Below are 24,830 nucleotides of genomic sequence, written 5' to 3'. Positions count from 1 at the left end.
CGGTTGAGACCTCCTGCCTCTCCCAGCGGTTCATGGTCTGGACATTTCGATCCATCATGGCACCAAGATGATGTAGCATAGCTGCGTGTTCCTGGACGCATTCCTCAACTCCTCTACCGGGGTACTTGCTCCTGCTGTAGGATTCTGTTAGGATTGTGTATTGGAGGCGAAATCAGGTGCAGGAGAGCAGAGTGTAGTGAACAGGCACACTTTTTATTCCGGTCAAAATGACAGAACACAGTAACATAAAATGTGCCCAAAACACGGAACATAGACAAAAAGTAATGCGCGTAACAATATCCACAATATAAAAATACAGATAACACAAACAATCCTACACAAAGACATGATGGGGAACAGAGTATAGAGGAATAAACACATATGAATTGATTGGGGAATCAAAACCAGGTGTGTGGGGAACAAGACAAAACAAGTGGATACATAAAAAATGGAGCGTCGATGGCTAGAAAGCCGGTGAAGTCGACCGCCCGAACACCGCCAGAACAAGGAGAGGAGCCGACGTCGGAAGTCGTGACAGTTACAGTGTGTGGTAGAGGCATTACTAAAAGTTTGAGTATTAAAACAGGCTAATGCTAACTTAGCTAGCTGTCACTTTATTGTAGATATGTGGTGGCTGGTATGACCAGAATTAATGGGGCAGGTTTGCAAGTTCTTTTTTTTACATCTCTAAAGTTTTTTATTTTTACATCACTAAGTTTGGTGTGGAAATCAGCCTTACAATACAGGCAGTATGTCCGTGTATCATCTCCAATAAACGGATTCAACCAGCCTTTGAATTCAGGGTTTGATTCCCACTCCTTTCTGTATTTTTGAGTGTACAGTTTAGACTGAGACACGATGAGCTAGCCAGCTAGATGTTTAGTTTATGTCACGGAGAGGCACACACACAGTGGACAAGGTGAGTAAGTGACTGATGCTGTGTGAGTCAAATGCAGTGATTTATTTTTGTGCAGTGATTTACTTTAGACAAAGAACATTTTACATTTACATCCCGCCCTGAATGTAAGCCAGGGCGGAATCAGCCAGTGGCGGCTTCCCGCATGCGCGATTCATTTACAGTCTGGTCTCGGAGGGGTGAACACCTCCTGCTCTGACTGCAGCTGGGAGGGACTGCTGCGTGAGGACTGTGCCGCCTGTGAGTGCTTTGGGATGGGGGTGGGGCCCCCGGCAGCACCCACTGCTCGTTGAGAACAGTAAGAACGATACGTGCTTTCACGTCAGTCTCCAAAAGTCTCCAATAACACCAGAAAAAGTCACTAGATTTGTCACTTGTCAATTTTTTTTTAAATGTGGCGCTAGAGGGGTCTGAATACTCGCTAAATATAGCGACTAAGTCGCTAACTTGGCAACACTGCGCACATACCCAGAAGCAAAGTCATTTACATAGAGTTTGAGTTTGAATAAAACCAGTTCATTTGGTAAATCTAGCCTGCTATAATCTTTTCAAGACATAGACCTAATGCCTGCGCTTGTGTAAAAATAGTCTTAGTTAGCTTGTCAACTATAAAAACAGGTTCAAGCGTAATCAGATAACCTTGCTTGGAAGATAAAACTACTTTCAACGCACACTAATTCCATGTCCCTGTAGCTAGAGTAGTGAATTCAAATAGCTTTGGCTGCCGTATATTGGAAAGAAATGGTAACTACACTGAGTCAAAGTAGACTTAAATAATATATGCTATTTAGCAGGCGCCTTTATCTGGGTACATGGTAGTCTAAACAGATCATAGAAACAGGATTACAATGTTGATGTCATGGATGGTCAGTCCTTGCATCTATTAGGCTATAGTTATATTCAAGAAACACTGCATATACTTGAAATAAACAATAGTCTTAGAAATAACATTTGCATGTACCTCCTCTGCCTCCTGCACAGTCTCCTCCAGGATGAAAACATTTTCAGGGATGAAGATGTCATCCTGACACAAACAAACGTTTTGTTAAGACAACTGAACCCAAATATATCAGTTGGCATTAACAAGCTCCCGGTCTTGTAGGCTTTGTCAACACACACACACACACAGCAAATACAGAGACATTTATTTTTCAGAAAACATTAGCTATGTCAACTTCAGTCTAGCCAAATGAGGTGGAGCTAACGAAACATTACAAAAACAAATCTGTCAACAAAATGTATTCCAGTACTTGACTAACTGAGGTGGAAGCGAGCTACAGTAACTATCTAATAACAGGAGTACACAGAGAAACTATGTTGCAATTTTCATTGCAGTTGAGTTGCTTGCTAACGTTATTTGCTGGAAGGTGTTACACAAAACACTTCAGACACAATTAGCTAGCTACCTTCAACTAGAGTTGCAACAAAGTTATCCAGTATCTAACGCTAGCCTAGTCAACAACAGTCATGACCGGTTAACGTTACATCAATGCATTGACTGGCGTCGCCTCCTCCGTTCAGTCGCTTTCGCTTGACTCCAAAGTCAGCGAAGTTGATGATGATCGGTCGGTAACCCCTACACCATAACCCTCAAAATGTCAAATTGAGCCGTTAAATTCTACAACCACCGAAAAGGAAGTGATTCCCAAACCTTCCGAAACAAAGACATCATCTACAGAGATGAACCTGGAGAAGAGTTCCCTAAGCAAGCTGGTCCTGGGGCTCTGTTCACAAACACAAACACACCCCACAGAGCCCCAGGACAGCAACACAATTATACCCAACCAAATCATGAGAAAACAAAAATATAATTACTTGACACATTGGAAAGAATTAACAAAAAAACAGATCAAACTAGAATGCTATTTGGCCCTAAACAGAGAGTACACAGTGGCAGAATACCTAACCACTGTGACTGACCCAAACTTAAGGAAAGATTTGACTATGTACAGACTCAGTGAGCATAGCCTTGCTATTGAGAATAGTGATGGGTCGTTAGCGAACGAGTCAGCTCAAAGATCCGGCTCTTGTAGGTGAACGTTGGGAGCCGGCTCGCATATCAGAAGAGCCGAATCTATTTATAAAAATATTTAAAAAATCAAGATATGAATAATCTAAATATTTAAATGAATAGAATTAACTAATTCAAAGAATGAAAAAAGAAATAAGATAATATAGGCAGGCCTACATGCTCAAGCACACACACATTCGTTCTGAAAGATCTGCAGATCCTCTGAGCTGGTGGAAGAACAAGGCCTTTGTCTACCCACGGCTTACTAAAGTCATGACAGAGAGACTCTGCATACTGGCCACATCCGTTCCCTCTGAGAGGGTCTTCTCGAAAACGGGACAAATAATTACTGAGAGAAGAAACCGCATCAGCCACTCGAAAGTGAGGCAGCTTGCATTGCTGAATGCAAATCTCTCATAAGAGCAAAATATGGTCAGCATTGCTGTGTGCTGCTGGTTATAAAATGGCAATAAAGAAGAGAGAGAAAAGAGGGACCAGTTTAATGTTTTAAGTTGGATGCTGCAGTTTTGCACATTGTTATTTTTTGTTGTTGATATGGTGCAATATTCTATTATGCTGTTCAGATTGTATTAATTTTGAATGATTAGATTTATATGCACTTTGTTTATATACATAAAAAAGTTCTACTTTAAATGCAAATGCTTAATAGCTTTCTTTTTCATAACAAACCAATGCATTTTTAAATACATTGTGGTTCAGGTAGAGTATGATTTCATGTAATAATTTAATTAGAATTGTTTTAACACCAATCATAGTCAAACTATCGCAAACTGTTAGACTTGAAAAAATACGAAACATGTTTTTTTTTGAAGAGCCGTTTGAGAGCCAAAAAAGCCGTCTCTTTTTGGTGAGCTGAGCCTAACGTGCCGGCTCACTGAAAAGAGTCGGAATGCCCATCATTAATTGAGAAAGGCCGCCGTAGGCAGACCTGGCTCTCAAGAGAAGACAGGCTATGTGCACACTGCCCACAAAATGAGGTGGAAACTGAGCTGCACTTCCTAACCTCCTCTCCAATGTATGACCACATTAGAGACACATATTTCCCTCAGATTACACAGATCCACAAAGAATTAGAAAACAAACCCGAATTTGTTAAACTCCCATATCTACTGGGTGAAATTCCACAGTGTGCCATCACAGCAGCAAAATGTGTGACCTGTTGCCACAAGAAAAGGGCAACCAGTTAAGAACAAACACCATTGTAAATACAATCCACATTTATGCTTATTTATTTTCCCTTTTGTACTTTAACCATTAGTACATTGTTACAACACTGTATATATACATAATATGACATGTGCAATGTCTTTATTCTTTTGGAACTTCTGTGAGTGTAATGTTTACTGTTAATTTTTTTATTGTTAAATCCACTTTTGTATATTATCTATTCCACTTGCTTTGGCAATGTTAACATACCAATGCCAATAAAGCCTCTTGAATTGAATTGTTCTACTCCTCCAGGCTATCTCTATCTCGGGTCACACACACCACATCTTATCTATGGAACGCCAGCTGTAGGTCAGTTGTCAGCTCAAGCCCTAGAGGCCCAACCCAGTCCCACAGACACAGATGAGAGAGTACTCATCATAGCTATTCGATGCATAAATGGTATTAACATCATCTTGTCATTTTTCTCTCACAATATATTTTGTTGACACTTCAATGGTCTTAAAATTCAAAGTCAAATAGTTCAATTATCCTTGGTGTGACTTTCTTAAAACAATTCCCCACACACATACACTAGCCACCACACTAACACTCAATGGAAATGATGGGGGCATGTGAGCATGTTGAAAAAAAAGAAAGAAAGAAATGTCCATATCACCTGAAATCAATGATGTCATCGTTGTAGGAGCTAGATGAGTATGTCAAGTCAGGGTGAGGTTTGTCTACACTAACTACTGGCATGGATGATGTTTTAATATGCTGATGTGAAACATTTAATACCTGAAAAAGATATCAAGGATGCATATAGAGTAGGTGAAACCATACATTTTGAAGAGACACTCTGAATTGACATATTTTTGTACAGTGGTATGTAGAGTACAGTACATATTAAAAGTTTAATATTCACAAGCATACAGTTTGTCTTGAGTCAATAGAGAGCTCATAAAAAAACAACCTTAGATTTGGAGAAAATCTCAGTCGGCCTCTAATCTCTTTCAGCTCTGCACAATGTGAATGAATGTCAAATAATAGGAATTATTACCTGAAATCAATTAAAATCAATTCCATATTTGGTTTGATGTAACTTTTTTAAAGGTGTTTTGGCCATTTAAAAAAAACATACTCATATGCCACCATCACTTCCATTAAATGTTAGGTTGTGGTGGCTAAAGTTAGCTGAAGGTTGTAGTGGATGTTTAAACTAAGCTGAACCATGGATTACAGTTTCTCTTGTCCATTGTCACGTTCTGACCTTAGTTCCTTTGTTTTGTCTTTGTTTTAGTATGGTCAGGGCATGAGTTGGGGTGGGCAGTCTATGTTTGTTTTTCTATGTTGTATTTTGTGATTGGCCTGGTATGGTTCTCAATCAGAGGCAGGTGTCGTTAGTTGTCTCTGATTGAGAATCATACTTAGGTAGCCTTTTCCCACCAGTGTTTCATGGGTGATTGTTTTCTGTGTCGGTGTGTTCCACGCGGAACTGTTTCGGTTTTCCTTTCTGTCTTTCAATTTGTTATTTTGTATTTCCGTGTTTAGTGTTTTTGTTCATTAAAACATGAAGAACACGTACCACGCTGCAGATTGGTCCGATCCCGTTACACCCATAGACTACTTTCAGGGTGAGGAACCATCTAACATAACTGTAAAACAGTAAGCGACTCCTTTAAATCATTTAGCAGAGGCTGTTATCCATAGCGACGTACGTATTCAGTGCTTGATCGTTTGGTGGGAATAGTGACTCATAAAGACCTTGCTTCTCTCTCTCTGTCAACAAGATCAACACCATGTACTCAGACAGAGTGCTGGTGATGCATTCTGGGAAGGTGGTGGAGTTTGACAGCCCTACTGATCTGTGTCAAAGAGACGACTCCATTTTCTTCAAGCTGGTTGGTGGGAGGGAGAGTAGAAGCCATCAGAGGACTAATGCAAATGGGAAATGTCAATGGGGATCTCTCTCTGTTTCCCCACAGGAGACCAGTGGTGGTGGTAGAAGTTGGCCCTATAAAAATTACTGGTCCAGGGTTAGATTTTTTAAATCCCCATGAGCGTTAAGGTTAGGATTGGGGTAGGGAAATCTGATCCTAGATCTGTGGTTAAGTGCAGAGACTTTTTCCTCGAGGCCCACCGACTGACATTTAACCTTTGACCTCAGAGTAAGGTATGAATAATCCAACCCAAGCAAGATTATTATTTTATTATCTCTTAGGAAGACGGGTTAATTTTCTAGCTTTTTATTCATGAAACGCGTTAATGCGGTACGAAAGAACTGTCGATGTGTCAATGGCACAGAGGTAATGAAGAAACAATAAGTACTTGAATTGCTTTTATATGATGTGAGTATTTTATAGCGCTATAATGATTTGGACTGAAAAGTTGTCTTCCTAGACAAGTCAGTCATTCACTTTGCAGCACCGTCAATCATTTGTGAATGTCTGAGATTCCTTTTGCACCTGGTCTGTTGACAGAATGATCTGTATAGCTAGAGTGCACAATAATGGACATTCTTCACATAGATAAAATGCATGTTTACACATTGTTTGCTGTATGGACATGTTGCTGACAAATAGACTGAGATGAAGACTTTAAAGTTGCTATTTCTCCATTTGTTTACCATTCACACAGAGCACATTTGTTTGGAATATAGTATTGTTACGTCTGAGGATTTCAAGCCATTCTGTAGCAGAACTACTGTATATCAGTCATTTAAGAATGTTTCTGTTTTGTAATATACTGTAAGAGAGAACATCTCAGGGAGAATTGCCTTTACATGCAGTGTTTTCAGTAGTGGTCAGTACTCTCATGTACAGTAATATGAAGGTGTAACATTTTCAAAATAAAGTGGCTGCACTGGTTTTACACGTCTGGTCACTTTTTAGATTTATTGAGTTTGCTTGAACATCATTATGACAATCGTCATAATTAGTCACTATATTTCTATGATTTACACATCTCATGTTATTGTTTTGTTGAGTTTGGGTTCATCAAAATGTCAGTGCGATTACATAATTGTCATTTAATGGTAATTGGAAGGAGTAGCCCCACCTTAAAGGTATGGTTACACAGTAAGAATGTTATGATGTCTCATAAATCAGTTCTATTCAAGTCGTCATCCCTAGATCATGCCACACCTTCATTGTTGTGCCTTATAATTACCATGAGTCATGAATGAACGCCTAGCAGCCCCTCCCTTGAAACAAGACAACTCTTTTGGCACACCTCTGCATTTTTTTTTCTATGACCAGTCTATTTGTTTTCCTCCTATCTTTTCGTGGATAGTGCTCTGTTTGTCCCCCCTGTCTCACAGTTCCAGTTTTGAGAGGCCAGGTTTCAGTGCTCACGGTGCCTACCTGGACTGGGGAAGTTGTGTGTGACGGTGTGTGGCTGGGAAGACATGCCGAAGGTGGAACCAGTTTGTCTGCTTTGGGGAGAGTATGCTTTCGCTGACTGAGGCACGGTGTAGGCAGTCCTACAGGAGTAAACAGCAGGGACCGATAACATTGTTTCGCAGCTGTCTCACATTGGCGGTTAAACTCTTCAATGGCTGACTAACAAGAACAAACACAGTCAAAATAGCCCAATGGAACCTAAGGTAAGAGTTGTCAACTTTTGCTGAAGTACTCCATCCAGACTATATGGTGCCAGGTACTATTGTTGTTGTTTAAGAAGTCCACAATGATGTCAACGTTGTAGGAGCTAGATGAGTATGTCAAGTCAGGGTGAGGTTTGTCTACACTAACTACTGGCATGGATGATGTTTTAATATGCTGATGTGAAACATTTAATACCTGAAAAAGATATCAAGGATGCATATAGAGTAGGTGAAACCATACATTTTGAAGAGACACTCTGAATTGGCATATTTTTGTACAGTGGTACATGATGCTCTCTGCGCTTTTAACGGACCTCTGAGACTATCACAGGGCAGGTGCATTGATACGGAGACTTGATTACACACATTGTATTTATCGTCATTAGTCATTTAGGTCAACATTGGATAATTCAGAAATCCTCACTGAACTTCTGGAGAGTTTGCTGCACTGAAAGTAAAGGGGCTAAATCATTTTGCACGCCCAATTTTTCAGTTTTTGATTTGTTAAAAAAGGAGTCATGTCGTTCCACGTCATGATTGTGTCCCACTTGTTGTTGATTCTTCACAAAAAAATACAGTTTTATATCTTTATGTTTGAAGCCTGAAATGTGGCAAAAGGTCGCAAAGTTCAAGGGGGCCGAATACTTTCGCAAGGCACTGTATGTAGAGTACAGTACATGTTAAATATTCACAAGCATACAGTTTGTCTTGAGTCAATAGAGAGCTCATAAAAAAGCAACCTTAGATTTGGAGAATCTCAGTCGGCCTCTAATCTCTTACAGCTCTGCACAATGTGAATGAATTTCAAATAATAGGAATTATTTGAACAGAGTAAATGTTAATAACGTGCCATGTTTCATGAAATATGATTGCAGCATTTAGCTTACTGTCAGTGCACTCGTCTTTATGAGTAAATATACAGGTAACTGACAAAATAAAGGAAACACCAACAAAGTGTCTTAATAGGGCGTTGGGCCACCATGAGCCACATCAGCTTCAATGCACCTTGGCATAGATTCTACAAGTGTCTGGAACTCTGTTGGAGGGATGCGACACCATTCTTCCTCAAGAAATTCTGTCATTTGATGTTTTCTTGATAGTGGTGGAAAACGCTGTCTCGGGCGCCAGTCCGGAATCTCCCATAAGTGTTCAATTGGGTTGAGATCTGGTGACTGAGACTGCCATGGCATTTTGTTTACATAATTTTCATGCTCATCAAACCATTCAGTGACCACTCGTGCCCTGTGAATGAGGGCACTGTCATCCTATGGGGGCATAGCCATGGTAGCCAAAATAATAGCCTGCCCAGTATTTTTTTTATACATGATGGTATGTTAATTGCTTAATTAACTTTGGAACCACACCTGTGTGGAAACATCTGCTTTCAATATACTTTGCATTACTCATTTACTCAAGCTTTTCCGTTATTTTGGCTGTTATCTGTAGTTACCTTTCCTAAATGCATCTTTCATAAGCCGTTGTTGGGGGTGTGGGATAATTACATTCAATCTCTGCTCCTGAATGAAAGTTATTCCATTCACTGTCACGCCTGCTCCTGCTCCTGCTCCCCCTCCCAGGCGCTCAAGGGCGCCAGGCTGCTCATCATTACGCGCATCAGCGCAATATTGGACTCACCTCAGTTTGTTCCCCGTGTCAGCATTATTGTCATTATGTTTTCCCTGTCCAGACGCTGTCCTTGTTTGTTTATTGTCGGTTTTATTACATGTTCACTCCCTGTACTTGCTTCTCGTCTGTCCTTATAATTCACAATGCACCAGATTGATGAGTTGGCTGACGTAAATTCAATAGGGGAAAATTTCAAGCAACACATACAATGAGCATACAAAACATTAAGGACACCTGTTCTTTCCATGACATAGACTGACCAGCAATGTTCCCTCAATTGTTTTGCATCACTGAGAAAATTTCAGCATTGTGAAATTTGCTGTGCGCATTTACTGTAAACACTGAGGCTTTCCCGCTTTAAGTTAGTTTTAACAGTGGCCACAGTCTGGCCTACCAGACAGTGGCGGTCAGTGCCATTTAAGATGAGGGATTTTTTTCCCTATTCATTAGTAGGCCTTATTTCTATTACAGCATATTTGATGACTGTCGGTCATATTCAATTCACCCAGTTGGTTGTAACTGCGATAGGTTTAGGCTACTTACTACATGATACTCCCTATACCCATCATGAGGTTGCTACAACCTAGCCTATGAATGAAAGTTTACAACGTAGGTGCACACAGGTCGAGAGAAAAATGTGAGATGACAGACAGTGACATATTCAATACTGCCTTGCACACTTCTTGCCTGCGTCTAGCTGATATAGGGTGTAATTATTAGTCCAACAGTTGCAAACGAGAGTTTCTATTGGACAAATTCAGGTATGTTTATCCCTGTTTGATCAGTTTTCTTCAGTTTAATAAACTTTTTTCAACAGAATCTGCAGAATGAATTCACCCCTGATCACGCTTTAACACAGTTCACTTTCATAGCAGCCTTGTTGTATTCCTTCTCGCATCTATGCACTCTCCGGCTCTCACCTCTTCCCTTCGCTTGTGGACTTCAATGCACAACCAAGGTGAAAAAATATTTCCAAGCCAAACCATATCATAACACACAGCCTACATCCTTGTCACCATATTAGCTAAAGCAATGTCATAGTCAACATAGCTAATAGAACTAACGCCTTAGTAAACACGCTACAATCATGTAGTAACGTTAGTGTGCAGTGAGTAAGCAGTTTAGCACTTACACTGGCAGTCCCCGGTGGCAAAAAATTAGTAAAACCAAACGCGTACCTTGACTTGGAAGAGTTCCAATGTTGTGTTGGATAGTCATAGCTACAGTAGCTAGCTAACATAGCATTCCTCTGTTTGAGCAGGGTGTTTGAGTAGGCTGAACTAGCTAGCTGCATTTGCGAGCTAAGTAAGTGAAACTGAAAGTGGAAAAAAATATGAAATCTCTCTCTCGCTTCTCCATTTTGGAAGAAATTAATTTGTTCAAAACTTAAAATATTGTCTTTCTCTCTTAGAGTAAACTACTCACAAAATGTTATGCACTGCAGTGCTAGTTAGCTGTAGCTTATGCTTTCAGTACTAGATTCATTCTCTGATCCTTTGATTGGGTGGACATGTCAGTTCGGGCTGCAAAAGTTCTGATACTTTGGACAACATCCTCCGGAAGTTGTCATAATTACTGTTTAAGCCTATGGAATGGGGTGGGAACCATGAGCCTCCTAGGTTTTGTATTGAAGTCAATGTACCCAGAGGAGGATGAAAGCTAACTGTCCTCCGGCTATACCATGGTGCTACTCTACAGAGTGCTGTTGAGGCTGCTGTCGGCCTTCATTTCCAAATAGTATGTTTTAATGAATTACTTGGTGATGTGTTTTTATTTTAGTATAGCTTTATATAAAAAAACATACCTTTTTTCATGCTTATTTTAAGAAACTGGTCCTCTCCTTCCTCCTCTGACGAGCCTCCACTTCTACCAGAGTGGCCTACCATTAAAGAAATTGAGAAAATGCATCCCATAACATTTGAACATGAAAGAACCTGTTTTATCATTGAGCCTACAGTAGCAGCCGATGTGTGTTGTTCAACGTAGACCAACATTCCATTAAACTTTTGAAAAAAACATGCAGGGCTCGACATAACCCTGTTTATCCACTTGTCCTTCAGACAAGGGAGGTGACAAAAATGTTGTTGTGTTGTTTGATGCAAGAAACCGCTTTACAAAATAAAATTGATTATTATTTTCATACCAGACAAATTATTGCTACCCTCTGCCTATTTGCTACTGAGCTTATTAAAGCCTGTCACAAAATACAACATTCACCTTTTAAGACAAAAAAAACGATTTTCCTGACTGCTTTTCAAAGATGTCTAAAAATATACTCCCTTATTGTTGACTACAAATGATCTATAACTGGGCTAATAACTCACTAACTAGCAAAGGAAATGAACAAAATGTGCACACATGGCTACTATCATGACACAAGGCGAGACCCAGATGCAGACACGGGAGACAGATGGTTGGAGTCTTAAAATGTTTATTCATCCAATAGGGTAAGGTAAGAGAATGGTTGTGGACAGGCAAAAGGGTCAAAACCAGTTCAGAGTCCAAAAGGTACAAATGGGCAGGCAGAATCAAGGTCAGGGCAGGCAGGCGGGGAAGTAGTCCAGAGTCAGGCAGGGGTCAGAACAGGGAAGACGATCAATAAGAGAATAGCAAAGGAGTACGGGAAAACTCCTTGGTTGACTTGACTAACATACAAGACAAACTGGCACAGAGAGACAGGAAACACAGGGATAAATACACTGGGAAAAATAAGTGACACCTGGAGGGGGTGGAGACAATCACAGGAACAGGTGAAGCAGATCATGACAGCTACATGCAGGGCATGACAGCTACATGCAGCTCTTGCTTTGATCTCAAAACAGTACATCTACTCAAGACCACAGCTGTAAACAAAGTCCAATTCAAAGTAAATGGCACAGATCCATATACGGCAATGGTCTATTTGCATATAGGACTGCTACAGCCCTGATTACATCCCTCCTCTCTCCCTTTCCATCCCTCCTCTCTCCCTTTTTTGACACTGGCCAAAAAGGGTCACTGTCTTTCAGCTGATGGAAAAACTTGAGTCGCACCGCATTATTTCTGCCTCATGCACAAATTCATGCTGTTACTCCTATGTTATATTTGAGTAAAAGTAAAGATACCTTAATAGAAAATGACTCAAGTAAAAGTGAAAGTCACCCAATAAAATACTACTTGAGAAAAAGTCTGGAAGTATTTGGTTTTAAATATACTTAAGTATCAAAAGTAAATGTAATTGCTAAAATATACTTAAGTATCAAAAGTAAAAGTATAAATAATTTCAAATTCCTTATGTTACGTATAGCCAGGGCCACGCTCCAACTCTCAGATATCATTTACAAACAAAGCATGTGTTTAGTGAGTCCGTCAGATCAGAGGCAATAGGGATGACAGGGATGTTCTTTTGATAAGTGTGTGAATTAGACCATTTTCCTGTCCTGCTAAGCATTTCAAATGTAATGAGTACTTTTTTGAGTGTCAGGGGAAATGTATGGAGTAAAAAGTACATCATCTTTTTTAGGAATGTAGTGAAGTAAAATAAAAAGTTGTCAAAAATATAAATAGTAAAGTACAGATAACCCAAAAAACAACTTAAGTAGTACTTTCAAGTATTTTTGCTGAAGTACTTTACACTTTACACTTTACACTTTACATTCATTACGGCTCCAGTGCTGGTTGTAACGCTGAGTGAAAATAGGAAGAATGCACTGGTTTCTGGTTTATAAGTGTTGAATACAAAGCCTTAACAGTGCTGAATAAGAACTTACACATGAACTCACTCATAAAAATTCCTTGACAGTCTCTCTAGTCATGGTTTTCAACGGTTTGAAATATCACAGTATCAACTTTGCTGTTAGCTTTCTTTTATGCCTGCTACGTTACTGCGGACACGGTAATCTGAGCCCTCGGATTGGCCAGCAGTAGGTATATAGTGCACTTGATTTTCTCTTCGGGCCAGCCTGGAAGGCAGAGTTGTACCTTCAGACACATGAAATGGTTCAAAATCACAACAGTTCACCTACCAGGTGTGCAGGGCAGCTGAATTGGGTGCACCTACTGTCAACAGCCCGAGACAAAAAAAAAAATAGATTGACCAGTTGGTGACCACTGCTCTTGAACGTCTCTCCATGGGCTGATATTTCTCCCGGGGGAGCTACGAGCGTGCAGTCTAGAGGGAACATTGCTGACCAGGTGAATCCAGCTGAAAGCTATGATGCCTTATTGATGTCACTTGGTAAATCCACTTCAATCAGTGTAGATGAAGGGGAGGAGATAGGTTAAAGACGGATTTTTAAGCCTTGAGACAATTGAGACATGGATTGGGTATGTGTGCCATACAGAGGGGTGAATGGGCAAGACAAAATATTGAAGTGCCATTGAATGGGCTATGGTAGTAGGTGCCAGGCGCACCAGTTGTGTCAAGAACTGCAACGCTGCTGGGTTTTTCACGCTCAATAGTTTCCCGTGTGTATCAAGAATGGTTCACCACCCAAAGGACATCCAGCCAACTTGACACAACTGTGGGAAGCATTGGAATCAACATGGGCCAACATTCCTGTGGAACGCTTTCGAAACCTTGTAGAGTCCATGCCCCGACCAGTTGAGTCTGTCTGAGGGCAAAAGGTGGAGAGCATTAGGTGTTCCTAATGTTTGGTATACTCAGTGTAGTTTAGTAAGTCTGAGTGATGAATATTTTTCACATAGTCATCTTTTGGAGGCATTTTATGATGAAGTAAATTCTGATTATTCTGATCATTGTGGAATTGGTTGCTCATAGAGCAGCCGTCTCACTAAGCATGTGACACAAATCACTTACACGACTTATACTCTTAACGATTGTTTACAAATCACTTTATTTGAACACCTGCCCCAGCAAGCTTTTCATAATAGAAAGTGGTGGGTGTGGTCACTTCTGAGTGTACACCCCACTATAGTGCACTTGTCTCTATTTCCCTGGGCAAACTTGTTCCTGTTGTTCCCTCCATCTCCCAAGGCCACACCTCGAATACCTCAAAGGTGCAGCTACCTGGGTGTCAACCATGTGCCTATTTGCTTATGTAAACAGGTTACCTCTCCATAGCCCCTCTTTAGTGGTGATTTCAGATGATTTTGGTCTTTATGGTAGACTGAGCTGTGCCATTATTGTATTTGTTTTGTATTTTTTATTCTAGAGTGTAAATATATATTTTTTGCATGTGATACTCTTGAAGGCGATTAAAGTAGGCTGCAGTATATATTCCTATATGATTTGATAATTATAGAATGAAACCAAGCGGAGCATTTATTTTGAATTGATTCTTTCCTCTTCAACAGGTTTAAACAGAATCACTTTTCATTAAAGGCTCTGCTGTGAAAACATCAGAAGGATCATGGTATGTGAGATCATTCAGCCATGATGATAGTAATAACAAGCATATTACAACACAAGAAGCTAAGCAAAAGGAAATGTACTTTTTGAAAAAACACCTATGCCCCAACATGACTTTATAGAAGTGAATTCCATTTTTAAAATCTATTTTAAAATGATTGTAAATTACATGTATTTTTAAGTTCATTGTGGAAATTCTGTTTGATGTTTGGGTTATTGGAACATGACCAATGCTGAGGCCACACACATTTCTTGTAACTACCTTTGTATATCTGCTTTTAGCCTGGTCACCGTAGGGGAAGGAGCCTCTCTGAGGGGCTGATGCTGGAGGAATCAGAAAAGGGAGGATTGGTCGTCTCCAGCGTTATCGGTGGCTCCTCTGGCAATCAGGGTCTCAAAGAAGGTATGACTCTTTTATGTAATGTATACCATTTTTGTTGAGGTACTTATGTTTCTTTGAGAAAATGTAAGGTTTCACATTTTGGGTTGTTGTCTGAATTTCGTTGAATAGTAAAACACAGTGTAACAGTGAAGAAAAAATGACATAAAATACATAGACACGTTTAGAATAATTGAAATGTTCAGTCACTATACTTTGAACTGTTTTTTCAGGAGATGAAATTGTGGGTGCCACAATCAACTTTGACCAACTGTCGAAAGACGATGTGTTGAAAATACTGAAGCTGATGGATGATAATGGATTTGATGAGAAGGTTCAAGTTCTGACAAAAAATAATTTGAGCAAGAGTATGGGGACCTTGGACAGCATCAAAGCACCAGAGGAGGTTTGTGGAATATAGTTAGTAAATAGAATAAGCAGGGGGGGTATTATTTCAGAAAGGTTGCTGGATAAAATATGTTGTTTTTTAAAGGGACAATTCGATATGTTGGCAATGAAGCCCTTTATTTACTTCCCAGAGTCAGATAACCTTGTGGATACCCTTTTTATGTCTCTATGTGAAGTTTGAAGGAAGTTGCTAACTAGCGTTAGCTCAATGACTGTAAGCTTGCATGCTAGCTGTTCCTGATGCTAGTTAGCATTGGCTCGTACCTCCAACTACCTCCAACTTCCTTCATACTGGACACAAAGACATAAAAATGGTTTCCACAAGTTCATCTGACTCTGGGGAAGTAAATAAAGGGCTTCATTGCCAACATCTCGAACTATCCCATTAAGGATTGGTTTCTCTTTACAGATGCTGAAGGATTCATATAATAGACTCTACAATGCCAAAATAAATAGGTTCATGAAGGATGACAGCCCTGGACAACCTGCAGGTGCTGGGGAAAGAGGCTCCCATAATGGACAGGTGAAGGGCAAGGGGCCGAGACCTCTCTGGGGCAAACCTAAAGTTAAAGGTGACCTCAAACCCCCTGTCCTCACCATGGATTACCCAGTTGTGGAGACACCACACAAAGTAGATGCTCCTACCTACCTAGAGTCTCCAGACCTCAAATTCTCTGCTCCAAAGTTAAAGGTTCCTAAACTTGATGTCAAAGGAGCGGTACCTGATGCTCGCGGTGGAGAACTTTCATTGCCTAATGCCAACATTAGTACATCAGATCTCTCCCTGCCTCATTTGAATGGGTCACTAAACATTGATGCTCCACCAGTTAACCTGGAAAGGCCATATCTTGAAACTGATATAGATGCTATCGATGCTCCAGAATTTGATATGTCTTTGCCCAAAGATGACCTCAAAGGCCCTGATCTTGACCTGAAAGTTATAGATCCACTTCCCAAAGTTAGAGGAGATATCAATGTCCCGGAAGCAGAGCTCAATCTACCAGAGGGGGTTGTCACTGGACCTACTTTAAATATCAATGCCCCAACGCTTGATAATGAAAGAACAGGCAAAATGTTCAAAATGCCCAAATTTAAGATGCCTGACTTGGGTCTCTCTGGACCCAGTGTAAATGTACCCAGCCTTGAGGTTGGTACACCAAATATGAGGATCCCAGATAAAGATATGCCAGGAGTTAATCTTAAAGGTCCCCAACTAGACCTACAAGCACCAGATGTTAATCTCAAAGGTCCTAATCTAGACCTGCAAGCCCCAGATGTCAGCATGATGAATATGCCTTCAAGTAAAATCAGAGTCCGGTCCTCCAAGAAACTGAAAAACCCAAACCTTGATGTGGATGATCCCTCTGGTTATTTTGAATTGCCTAAGGTTAGGCTCTCTCGCAGAGTACCAAAAGGGCCAGATTTAGACATTGATTCCGTTTTAAAGACCCAAGACATGCATCTTAAAACCTCTTTGATTGGTGCCCCTGACCTGAATGTCCCTGATGTAGATTTACCTTCAGTAGACATTAAAGGTTCCAAAATAGATCTAGAGTTGCCAGATGCAAACATTGGTATCCCATCTGGGAAGATCAAAACACCAAGTCTTGATATGCCTGACTTTGATATATCTGGACCAAGAGTTAGGACTCCAGACCTGGACCCCTCAGCGGATGAGATGTGTCTATCAGATGTCTATTTGCCTGACCTCAGTACTCCCGATATCGGCATAACCTCAGGTAAATTCAAACTAACGAAACCACATGCAGAACTCAAAGCTCCTGATTTCAACGTGGATGCCCCCTCTGGTAAACTGAAGATGCCCAAATTTGGCTTCTCTGGCCTAAAAAGACCAGATCTGGGCATTGATGCTGATGTAAAAACACCAACGCTAAGTCTCAAAGCTCCCAGGATAAAAGGTGGACTTGATGCACCTGACTTGGACTTACCCAAAGTCGACCTGAAATCACCTAAAATGGATGCAAACACTCCAGATATTGACATTGATGCACATTCAGGAAAATTCAAAGTGCCAACATTTAAGATGCCTAAATGTACCCTTTCGGGCCCTAGAGGGCCAGAGGTTGGCATTGATGGAGAGTTGGATGGACCAGACCTGAGCTTATCATCTTCCAAATTAAAACAGCCAGATGTGGATGTTGGTAGTCCATCTGGAAAATTCAAGATGCCAATATTTAAAATGCCAGACTTTGGCTTCTCAGGCCCAGATGTTCAAGGGCCTGACTTTGAGGTAAAGAATCCAAACTTGAATCTTTCAGCCCCCAAGTTTAAAGGGGGAATTAGTCACCCAGATTTGGATCTGACAGATGTAGACCTCAAATGCCCCAAATTAGACCTCAATGCACCAGATGTAAACTTTAATATGCCCTCAGGTAAAGTCAAAGTACCTACATTGAAGAAACCAAAGGTTGATCTGAATGCTCCTGATCTGGACGGCCCCTCTGGTAACCTGAAAATGCCCAAATTTGGGCTGTCTGGTAAAATGCCAAAATCTCCCAAATTGAATCTCAAAGCTCCAAAGATGAAGGGGGGAATTAATTTTCCAGACCTGAATTTACCAGATGCTGACCTCAAAGCCGCTAAACTAGACATGACTGCTCCAGATCTTGACATCAATGCACCCTCAGGGAAATTCAAAATGCCTAAATTCCGAGGCCTGAAAGGACCAAATGTTGACATTAATGGCGCTATAGAGGGACCAGATCTGAACTTGTCATCTCCCAAACTCAAGGGTCCCAAAGCAGACCTCAACATTCCAGATGTTGATATTGACAGTCCATCGGGAAAATTCAAAATGCCAACTTTCAAGATGCCACATTTAGGTTTATCTGGACCAAAGGTTAAGGGGCCTGACTTGGATCTTTCAGCCCCCAAGTTTAAAGGGGGAATTAGTCACCCAGATTTGGATCTGCCAGATGTTGACCTCAAAGGCCCCAAACTAGACCTCAATGCACCAGATGTAAACTTTAATATGCCCTCAGGTAAAGTCAAAGTACCTACATTGAAGAAACCAAAGATTGATCTTAATGCTCCTGATCTGGGCATTGATGGCCCCTCTGGTCACCTGAAAATGCCCAAATTTGGGCTGTCTGGTAAAATGCCAAAATCTCCCAAATTGAATCTCAAAGCTTCAAAGATGAAGGGGGGAATTGATTTTCCAGACCTGAATTTACCAGATGCTGACCTCAAAGCCGCTAAACTAGACATGACTGCTCCAGATCTTCACATCAATGCACCCTCAGGGAAATTCAAAATGCCTAAATTCAGAGGCCTGAAGGGACCAAATGTTGACATTAATGGCGCTATAGAGGGACCAGATATGAACTTGTCATCTGCCAAACTCAAGGGTCCCAAAGCAGACCTCAACATTCCAGATGCTGATATTGACAGTCCATCAGGAAAATTCAAAATGCCAACTTTCAAGATGCCAGATTTAGGTTTATCTGGACCAAAAGTTAAGGGGCCGGACATGGATCTTTCAGCCCCCAAGTTTAAAGGGGGAATTAGTCACCCAGATTTGGATCTGCCAGATGTTGACCTCAAAGGCCCCAAAATAGACCTCAATGCACCAGATGTAAACTTTAATATGCCCTCAGGTAAAGTCAAGGTACCTACATTGAAGAAACCAAAGGTTGATCTTAATGCTCCTGATCTGGACATTGATGGCCCCTCTGGTCACCTGAAAATGCCCAAATTTGGTCTGTCTGGTAAAATGCCAAAATCTCCCAAATTGAATCTCAAAGCTTCAAAGATGAAGGGGGGAATTGATTTTCCAGACCTGAATTTACCAGATGCTGACCTCAAAGCCGCTAAACTAGACATGACTGCTCCAGATCTTGACATCAATGCACCCTCAGGGAAATTCAAAATGCCTAAATTCAGAGGCCTGAAGGGACCAAATGTTGACATTAATGGTGCTATAGAGGGACCAGATATGAACTTGTCATCTCCCAAACTCAAGGGTCCCAAAGCAGACCTCAACATTCCAGATGCTGATATTGACAGTCCATCAGGAAAATTCAAAATGCCAACTTTCAAGATGCCAGATTTAGGTTTATCTGGACCAAAGGTTAAGGGGCCTGACATGGATCTTTCAGCCCCCAAGTTTAAAGGGGGAATTAGTCACCCAGATTTGGATCTGCCAGATGTTGACCTCAAAGGCCCCAAAATAGACCTCAATGCACCAGATGTAAACTTTAATATGCCCTCAGGTAAAGTCAAGGTACCTACATTGAAGAAACCAAAGGTTGATCTTAATGCTCCTGATCTGGACATTGATGGCCCCTCTGGTCACCTGAAAATGCCCAAATTTGGGCTGTCTGGTAAAATGCCAAAATCTCCCAAATTGAATCTCAAAGCTTCAAAGATGAAGGGGGGAATAGATTTTCCAGACCTGAATTTACCAGATGCTGACCTCAAAGCCGCTAAACTAGACATGACTGCTCCAGATCTTGACATCAATGCACCCTCAGGGAAATTCAAAATGCCTAAATTCAGAGGCCTGAAGGGACCAAATGTTGACATTAATGGTGCTATAGAGGGACCAGATATGAACTTGTCATCTCCCAAACTCAAGGGTCCCAAAGCAGACCTCAACATTCCAGATGCTGATATTGACAGTCCATCAGGAAAATTCAAAATGCCAACTTTCAAGATGCCAGATTTAGGTTTATCTGGACCAAAAGTTAAGGGGCCTGACTTGGATCTTTCAGCCCCCAAGTTTAAAGGGGGAATTAGTCACCCAGATTTGGATCTGCCAGATGTTGACCTCAAAGGCCCCAAATTAGACCTCAATGCACCAGATGTAAACTTTAATATGCCTTCCGGTAAAGTCAAAGTACCTACATTGAAGAAACCAAAGGTTGATCTGAATGCTCCTGATCTGGACATTGATGGCCCCTCTGGTCACCTGAAAATGCCCAAATTTGGGCTGTCTGGTAAAATGCCAAAATCCACCAAACTTAATCTCAAAGCACCAAAGCTAAAGGGGGGAATTGATTCACCAGACATGAATTTACCAGATGCTGACCTCAAAGCCCCTAAACTAGATGTGAATAGCCCAGATCTTTACATAAATGCACCTTCTGGGAAATTCAAAATGCCCAAATTTAAAATGCCTAAATTCAGGGGCCTAAAGAGACCAGATGTTGACATTGATGGAGACTTAGACGGCCCAGAAAAAGATATCAATGCCCCCACAGCTAATCTCAAAGGACCCAAAACAGGTCTAAAAATGCCTGATTTGAAGATGCCTGATTTCGGGCTATCTGGGCCAAATGTAGATGCACCTGATTATGACTTACCTGATATTGATCTCTCAGCCCCAAACCTAAAAGGGGGAATCAGCCCCCCAGATTTGAGACTACCTAAGGAGCATCTCAATGGGCCCAAACTAGACCTCAATGATCCAGATATGCCCTCAGGTAGATTCAGAGTTCCAACCATAGAGAGGCAAAATGGTAGCATCAAAACCCCTGGTTTTGACATCAGCACTCCTACATTCAAAATGCCCGGAATGCCTAAATTTATGTTGTCTAGACCAAAAAGACCAGATCAAGACATAAGTGCTGACATAGGTTTGAAATTGTCAAAGATGAAAGGTGGGATTGGTTCACCGGACCTGGACCTACCTACAGTTGACCTAGAAGCCCCTAAGATAGATGTAGACACTCCAGATATGAACATTGATTCCCCCTCTGGGAATTTCAAAATGCCCCACCTCAAAATGCCTAAATTCAGCCTTTCTGGTCTGAATGGTCCAGATGCTGGAATAGATGGAGACATTGATGGACCGGACCTGAGCTTGTCAGCCCCGAAAGTAAACACAGGGATCGGTAGTCCAGATTTAGACATAAATGTTCCCTCTGGAAATCTCAACGGCCCCCAAGCTGATCTCAATTTGCCAGACAGTGACATTGCTATACAATCTCGAAAATTCAAACTGCAATCCTTTAAATTGCCTCAGTTTGGAAGTCCAAATCTAAGGGCAGGTACAGATATGGACTTTATGAAAACACATGACATTTCTCCTCCAAAGGCTAAAGTGGATCTAAAAGCACCAGACTTGAAAGTTAGTCACCCAGATGTCAGCCTGAGCTTACCCAAAGCTGATATCAGAGGCCCAGAATACAAAGTGTCATCTCATAGTAAACGCAGATCTGATATCCCAGGTGGAGCGCATTTAAAATTGCAAGCGATGGACATAGATACCGAAGAGACACTGCCACACACTGATAGGAAGTCTAGGAAGGTCAAAGGAAGGGCCAGTTATCCCATTGCAGATATTGACTTGCCAAAAGTTGAGTACAAAGCATCTGGTTTGGAGCTGCGAGGTTCAGACCTTAACGATCCCACAGGGAAATTAAAAATTCCCAAATCTAAGACTAAATTGGGTAGTCATACAAGAATACCAGACCTTGATGTAGACTCAAGTCTTGCCAGTATTTATGCCTCAGTCCCTAAACTCCCACATCCAGGGTATGGAGTAGAGGTTTCACAGACAGATTTAAATTTGAGCAGAACTGACCTCAAGGGCAATAAACATCATAGAAAAGCCCCAGCTGGTGAAACTGGCAGAACAAAAAGGAGAAGTCCAAAACAGTCTGAAATTGTCATTTCTATGCCAAATTGTACTCATGGTTCAAACCCCAAAATGTCTGAAGATCAAGAAGGATATTTTGTCACTGCGTTTCCCAAACATGTCAAAGGGGATGTACCAGACGGAACTGGGAGCCTGAAAAATCGGCACAAGGAAGAGTCAAACCGTCAATCTCAAACACTCAGAAGTCTCGATTTCAGTGCACCAAATGTGGACCTTGAAGTTCCAGAAGATGAGAACTTAAAAGGGTCAACATTCTGGCTTTCAAAGCTTATATAGCATTCAGACAACTGACTAAATGTAATTTTAGGCTTGTTTGAATCACAATCTTCTGTTGAAACATAATGCAGAAAACGTCTGTTACGTATAAAACAAGCATCAGATTATTTTCACATATTTGTACTTTTTTTAATGTAAATTGTTTGGCATTTGTTATGAACATGTTGAGAACGAATGTGTAAAGCTTTCTTTTGTCAAGTGATTTAAAAAATGTATGAACGGTTTATGTTCTGCTGATAAGCTATTTGAATGGTATTTTTACTCTACACTTGCTACATTGTAATAAAATAAAATGGGATTTAGTAACTTTTATAAAATCTTTGTTTTATCTTTCTTTACATGAATTCAACAAAATAATTCATTCAAAACAACTTCAAAATGCATTAGCCTAGGCTTCATTTATTATTTCCCTTACTTTTTTATTTTTATTTTTTTTAATATTTTATTTTTGCATTTTCCAATTAAGAACATTCAAAACAAAAGTGAAACGATATTAGACAACGATAGGACAAAGTGACAGTAACAGACGAACGTAACAAAAATAAATTATAATTATAGTTATATAAACAAACATACAATAATAAAAAATATTAAAAATATAAAAAATATTTTTAAAAATAACGAGACTTTGGGTCACCTGCCGTAGGCTACATGATATACATTACGTGTGAAACATTATGTGAGGATTATATATAGATTCAATCAATGAGATGTGGGGGGAGATTCTCCATATAGTCAATAAAAGGTTGCCAAATTCTGTAAAATGTCTTTAACTTATTCCTCAAGCAGTAAGTGATTTTCTCCAAAGGGATACAACTATTAACTTCCGAAAGCCACATTGCAACTGGCAGGGAGGAATCCAATTTCCATTTCAAGGCAATACATTTCTTGGCAATCGCTAGCAATATTTCTGTTAGCTTTATAGTATGGCTTTCCCTAAGATTGGTGTTAGTAAAGTTGCCCAGTAGACAGACGTCCAGGTCTAAAGGGAATGCAACCCTGTGAATTGAGGATATGGTATCGCATACCCGCTGCCAGAAACCGTGTAGTTTTGAACACTGCCAAGTGGAATGGAGGAATGTTCCTTCATCTGAGCCACATCTAAAACATAGGGAGGAGATATCTGGGTTGAACCTGAACCTATATGATGGAGGAAATTAAACTGGATCAGTCTGTGTCTGGAGTTCAATGTGGATGTAACCCCATCCCTGCATAGGTCACTCCATAGATCCTCATCAAGATCAATACCCAGATCTCTCTCCCATCTAAGTCGGGGTTTATCTAGCCCAGGCAGTGTTAGTCCTGACATAAGAGCATTGTAAACAGGGGAAATGGTCTTGAACAGTGGTTGGTCTGCGTGGCAGAGTTGTTCAATAGGTGACATCTTAGGTAGGTTCCATTGTCCCTTGAGAGTCAACCTAATGAAGTTTCGTAGTTGTAGGTAGCTAAAGAAGTCCCTGTTAGGCAAGTGGTATTTCTGTTTCAGCTGATCAAAAGACATAAGAACTCCCTCCTCGTAACAATGTTCCAGAAGAGTGATCCCCTTATCAGATCATGGTCTAAAGTTACTATTCTGGAAAAACATAGGGATCAATCTATTGTTCCATTTATAGAACTCTGGAGGGAAGCCATCCTCCCCAGGAGATTTATTAGAAGGTAAGGATTTAATGGCCTCCAACAATTCAGGGACTGAGAAGTGTTCACTCAGGCGCTCGCTGTCTTCCCCCGACAGGCATGGGAGGTTGAGAGAGGAGAGAAAGGAGTCTATCTCTGATAGATCATCGCTTGATTGGGAAGTGTAGAGGTCTTCATAGTATTTCTTAAAAGTATTATTAATTTCAGTAGGGTCGAAAGATATCTCTTTGGTGAGAGTTTCTATGGCATTAATTGTCCTCTTACTTTCCTCTGCTTTCAGTTGCCATGCCAATACTTTGTGAGCTTTCTCTCCAAGCTCATAATAACGCTGTTTTGATTTAGTGATGGCCCTCTCAGCTTGATATGTGGATATGTGTTCAGAATATTATATTTAAGTTTTTTATTTACCAAAAGCCTGTATAGATCTTTAGTCGGGCCCGCACCGTGTTTTTTCTTCAGCCCTTTAGTATAGGAAATAATCTGTCCCCTCAGGTAGGTCTTCAATGTGTCCCAAAGAATGAAGCTGTCAGGAGCAGAGGGTTTGTTTGTCAAAGTAAAAATATTGATCTGCTCTTTGATGAATGCACAAAATTCAGGTTGCTTTAGAAGTGTAGAATTTAGTCTCCATCTATATGCTCCATTTACCTTGGTAGGAATGGAGATTGATAATACCAGAGGAGAATGGTCACTAAGCAATCTGGGGAGATACTCGACATCTAACACTCTATGAAACAGTTGTGTCGAAAGTAAAAAGTTACCTATACATGTGTGTGTCTTGTGTGGGTGTGAATAAAAAGAGTAGTCCCTATCCTGTGGGTGCAACTGTCTCCAGA

At 40.7% G+C, this 24,830-nt stretch overlaps 1 protein-coding gene and 1 long non-coding RNA gene across 2 annotated transcripts in view; both read left to right on the top strand.

The window, feature by feature from the left end:
• Window positions 1-22,679, top strand: part of LOC118365709 (neuroblast differentiation-associated protein AHNAK-like) — a 39,199-nt gene extending 16,520 nt beyond the window's left edge. Inside the window, exons 8-11 of the mRNA XM_052490158.1 lie at window positions 14,651-14,681; window positions 14,960-15,080; window positions 15,290-15,462; window positions 15,874-22,679. Coding sequence (XP_052346118.1) covers window positions 14,651-14,681; window positions 14,960-15,080; window positions 15,290-15,462; window positions 15,874-22,362 — 6,814 coding nt within the window. The 3' untranslated portion in view covers window positions 22,363-22,679. The remainder of the gene's footprint in view (window positions 1-14,650; window positions 14,682-14,959; window positions 15,081-15,289; window positions 15,463-15,873) is intronic.
• Window positions 5,561-6,968, top strand: LOC127914448 (uncharacterized). The gene is made up of 2 exons (XR_008088383.1): window positions 5,561-5,731; window positions 5,888-6,968. It is a non-coding gene; the product is annotated as an uncharacterized LOC127914448 (long non-coding RNA).
• Window positions 22,680-24,830: the final 2,151 nt, after the last annotated feature.

This window comes from Oncorhynchus keta, chromosome 32 (assembly GCF_023373465.1).
Source record: "Oncorhynchus keta strain PuntledgeMale-10-30-2019 chromosome 32, Oket_V2, whole genome shotgun sequence".
Lineage (NCBI taxonomy): Eukaryota > Metazoa > Chordata > Actinopteri > Salmoniformes > Salmonidae > Oncorhynchus > Oncorhynchus keta.
The sequence above is the reverse complement of the archived record's forward strand: the minus strand, read 5'-3'. Positions and strand labels throughout refer to the sequence as shown.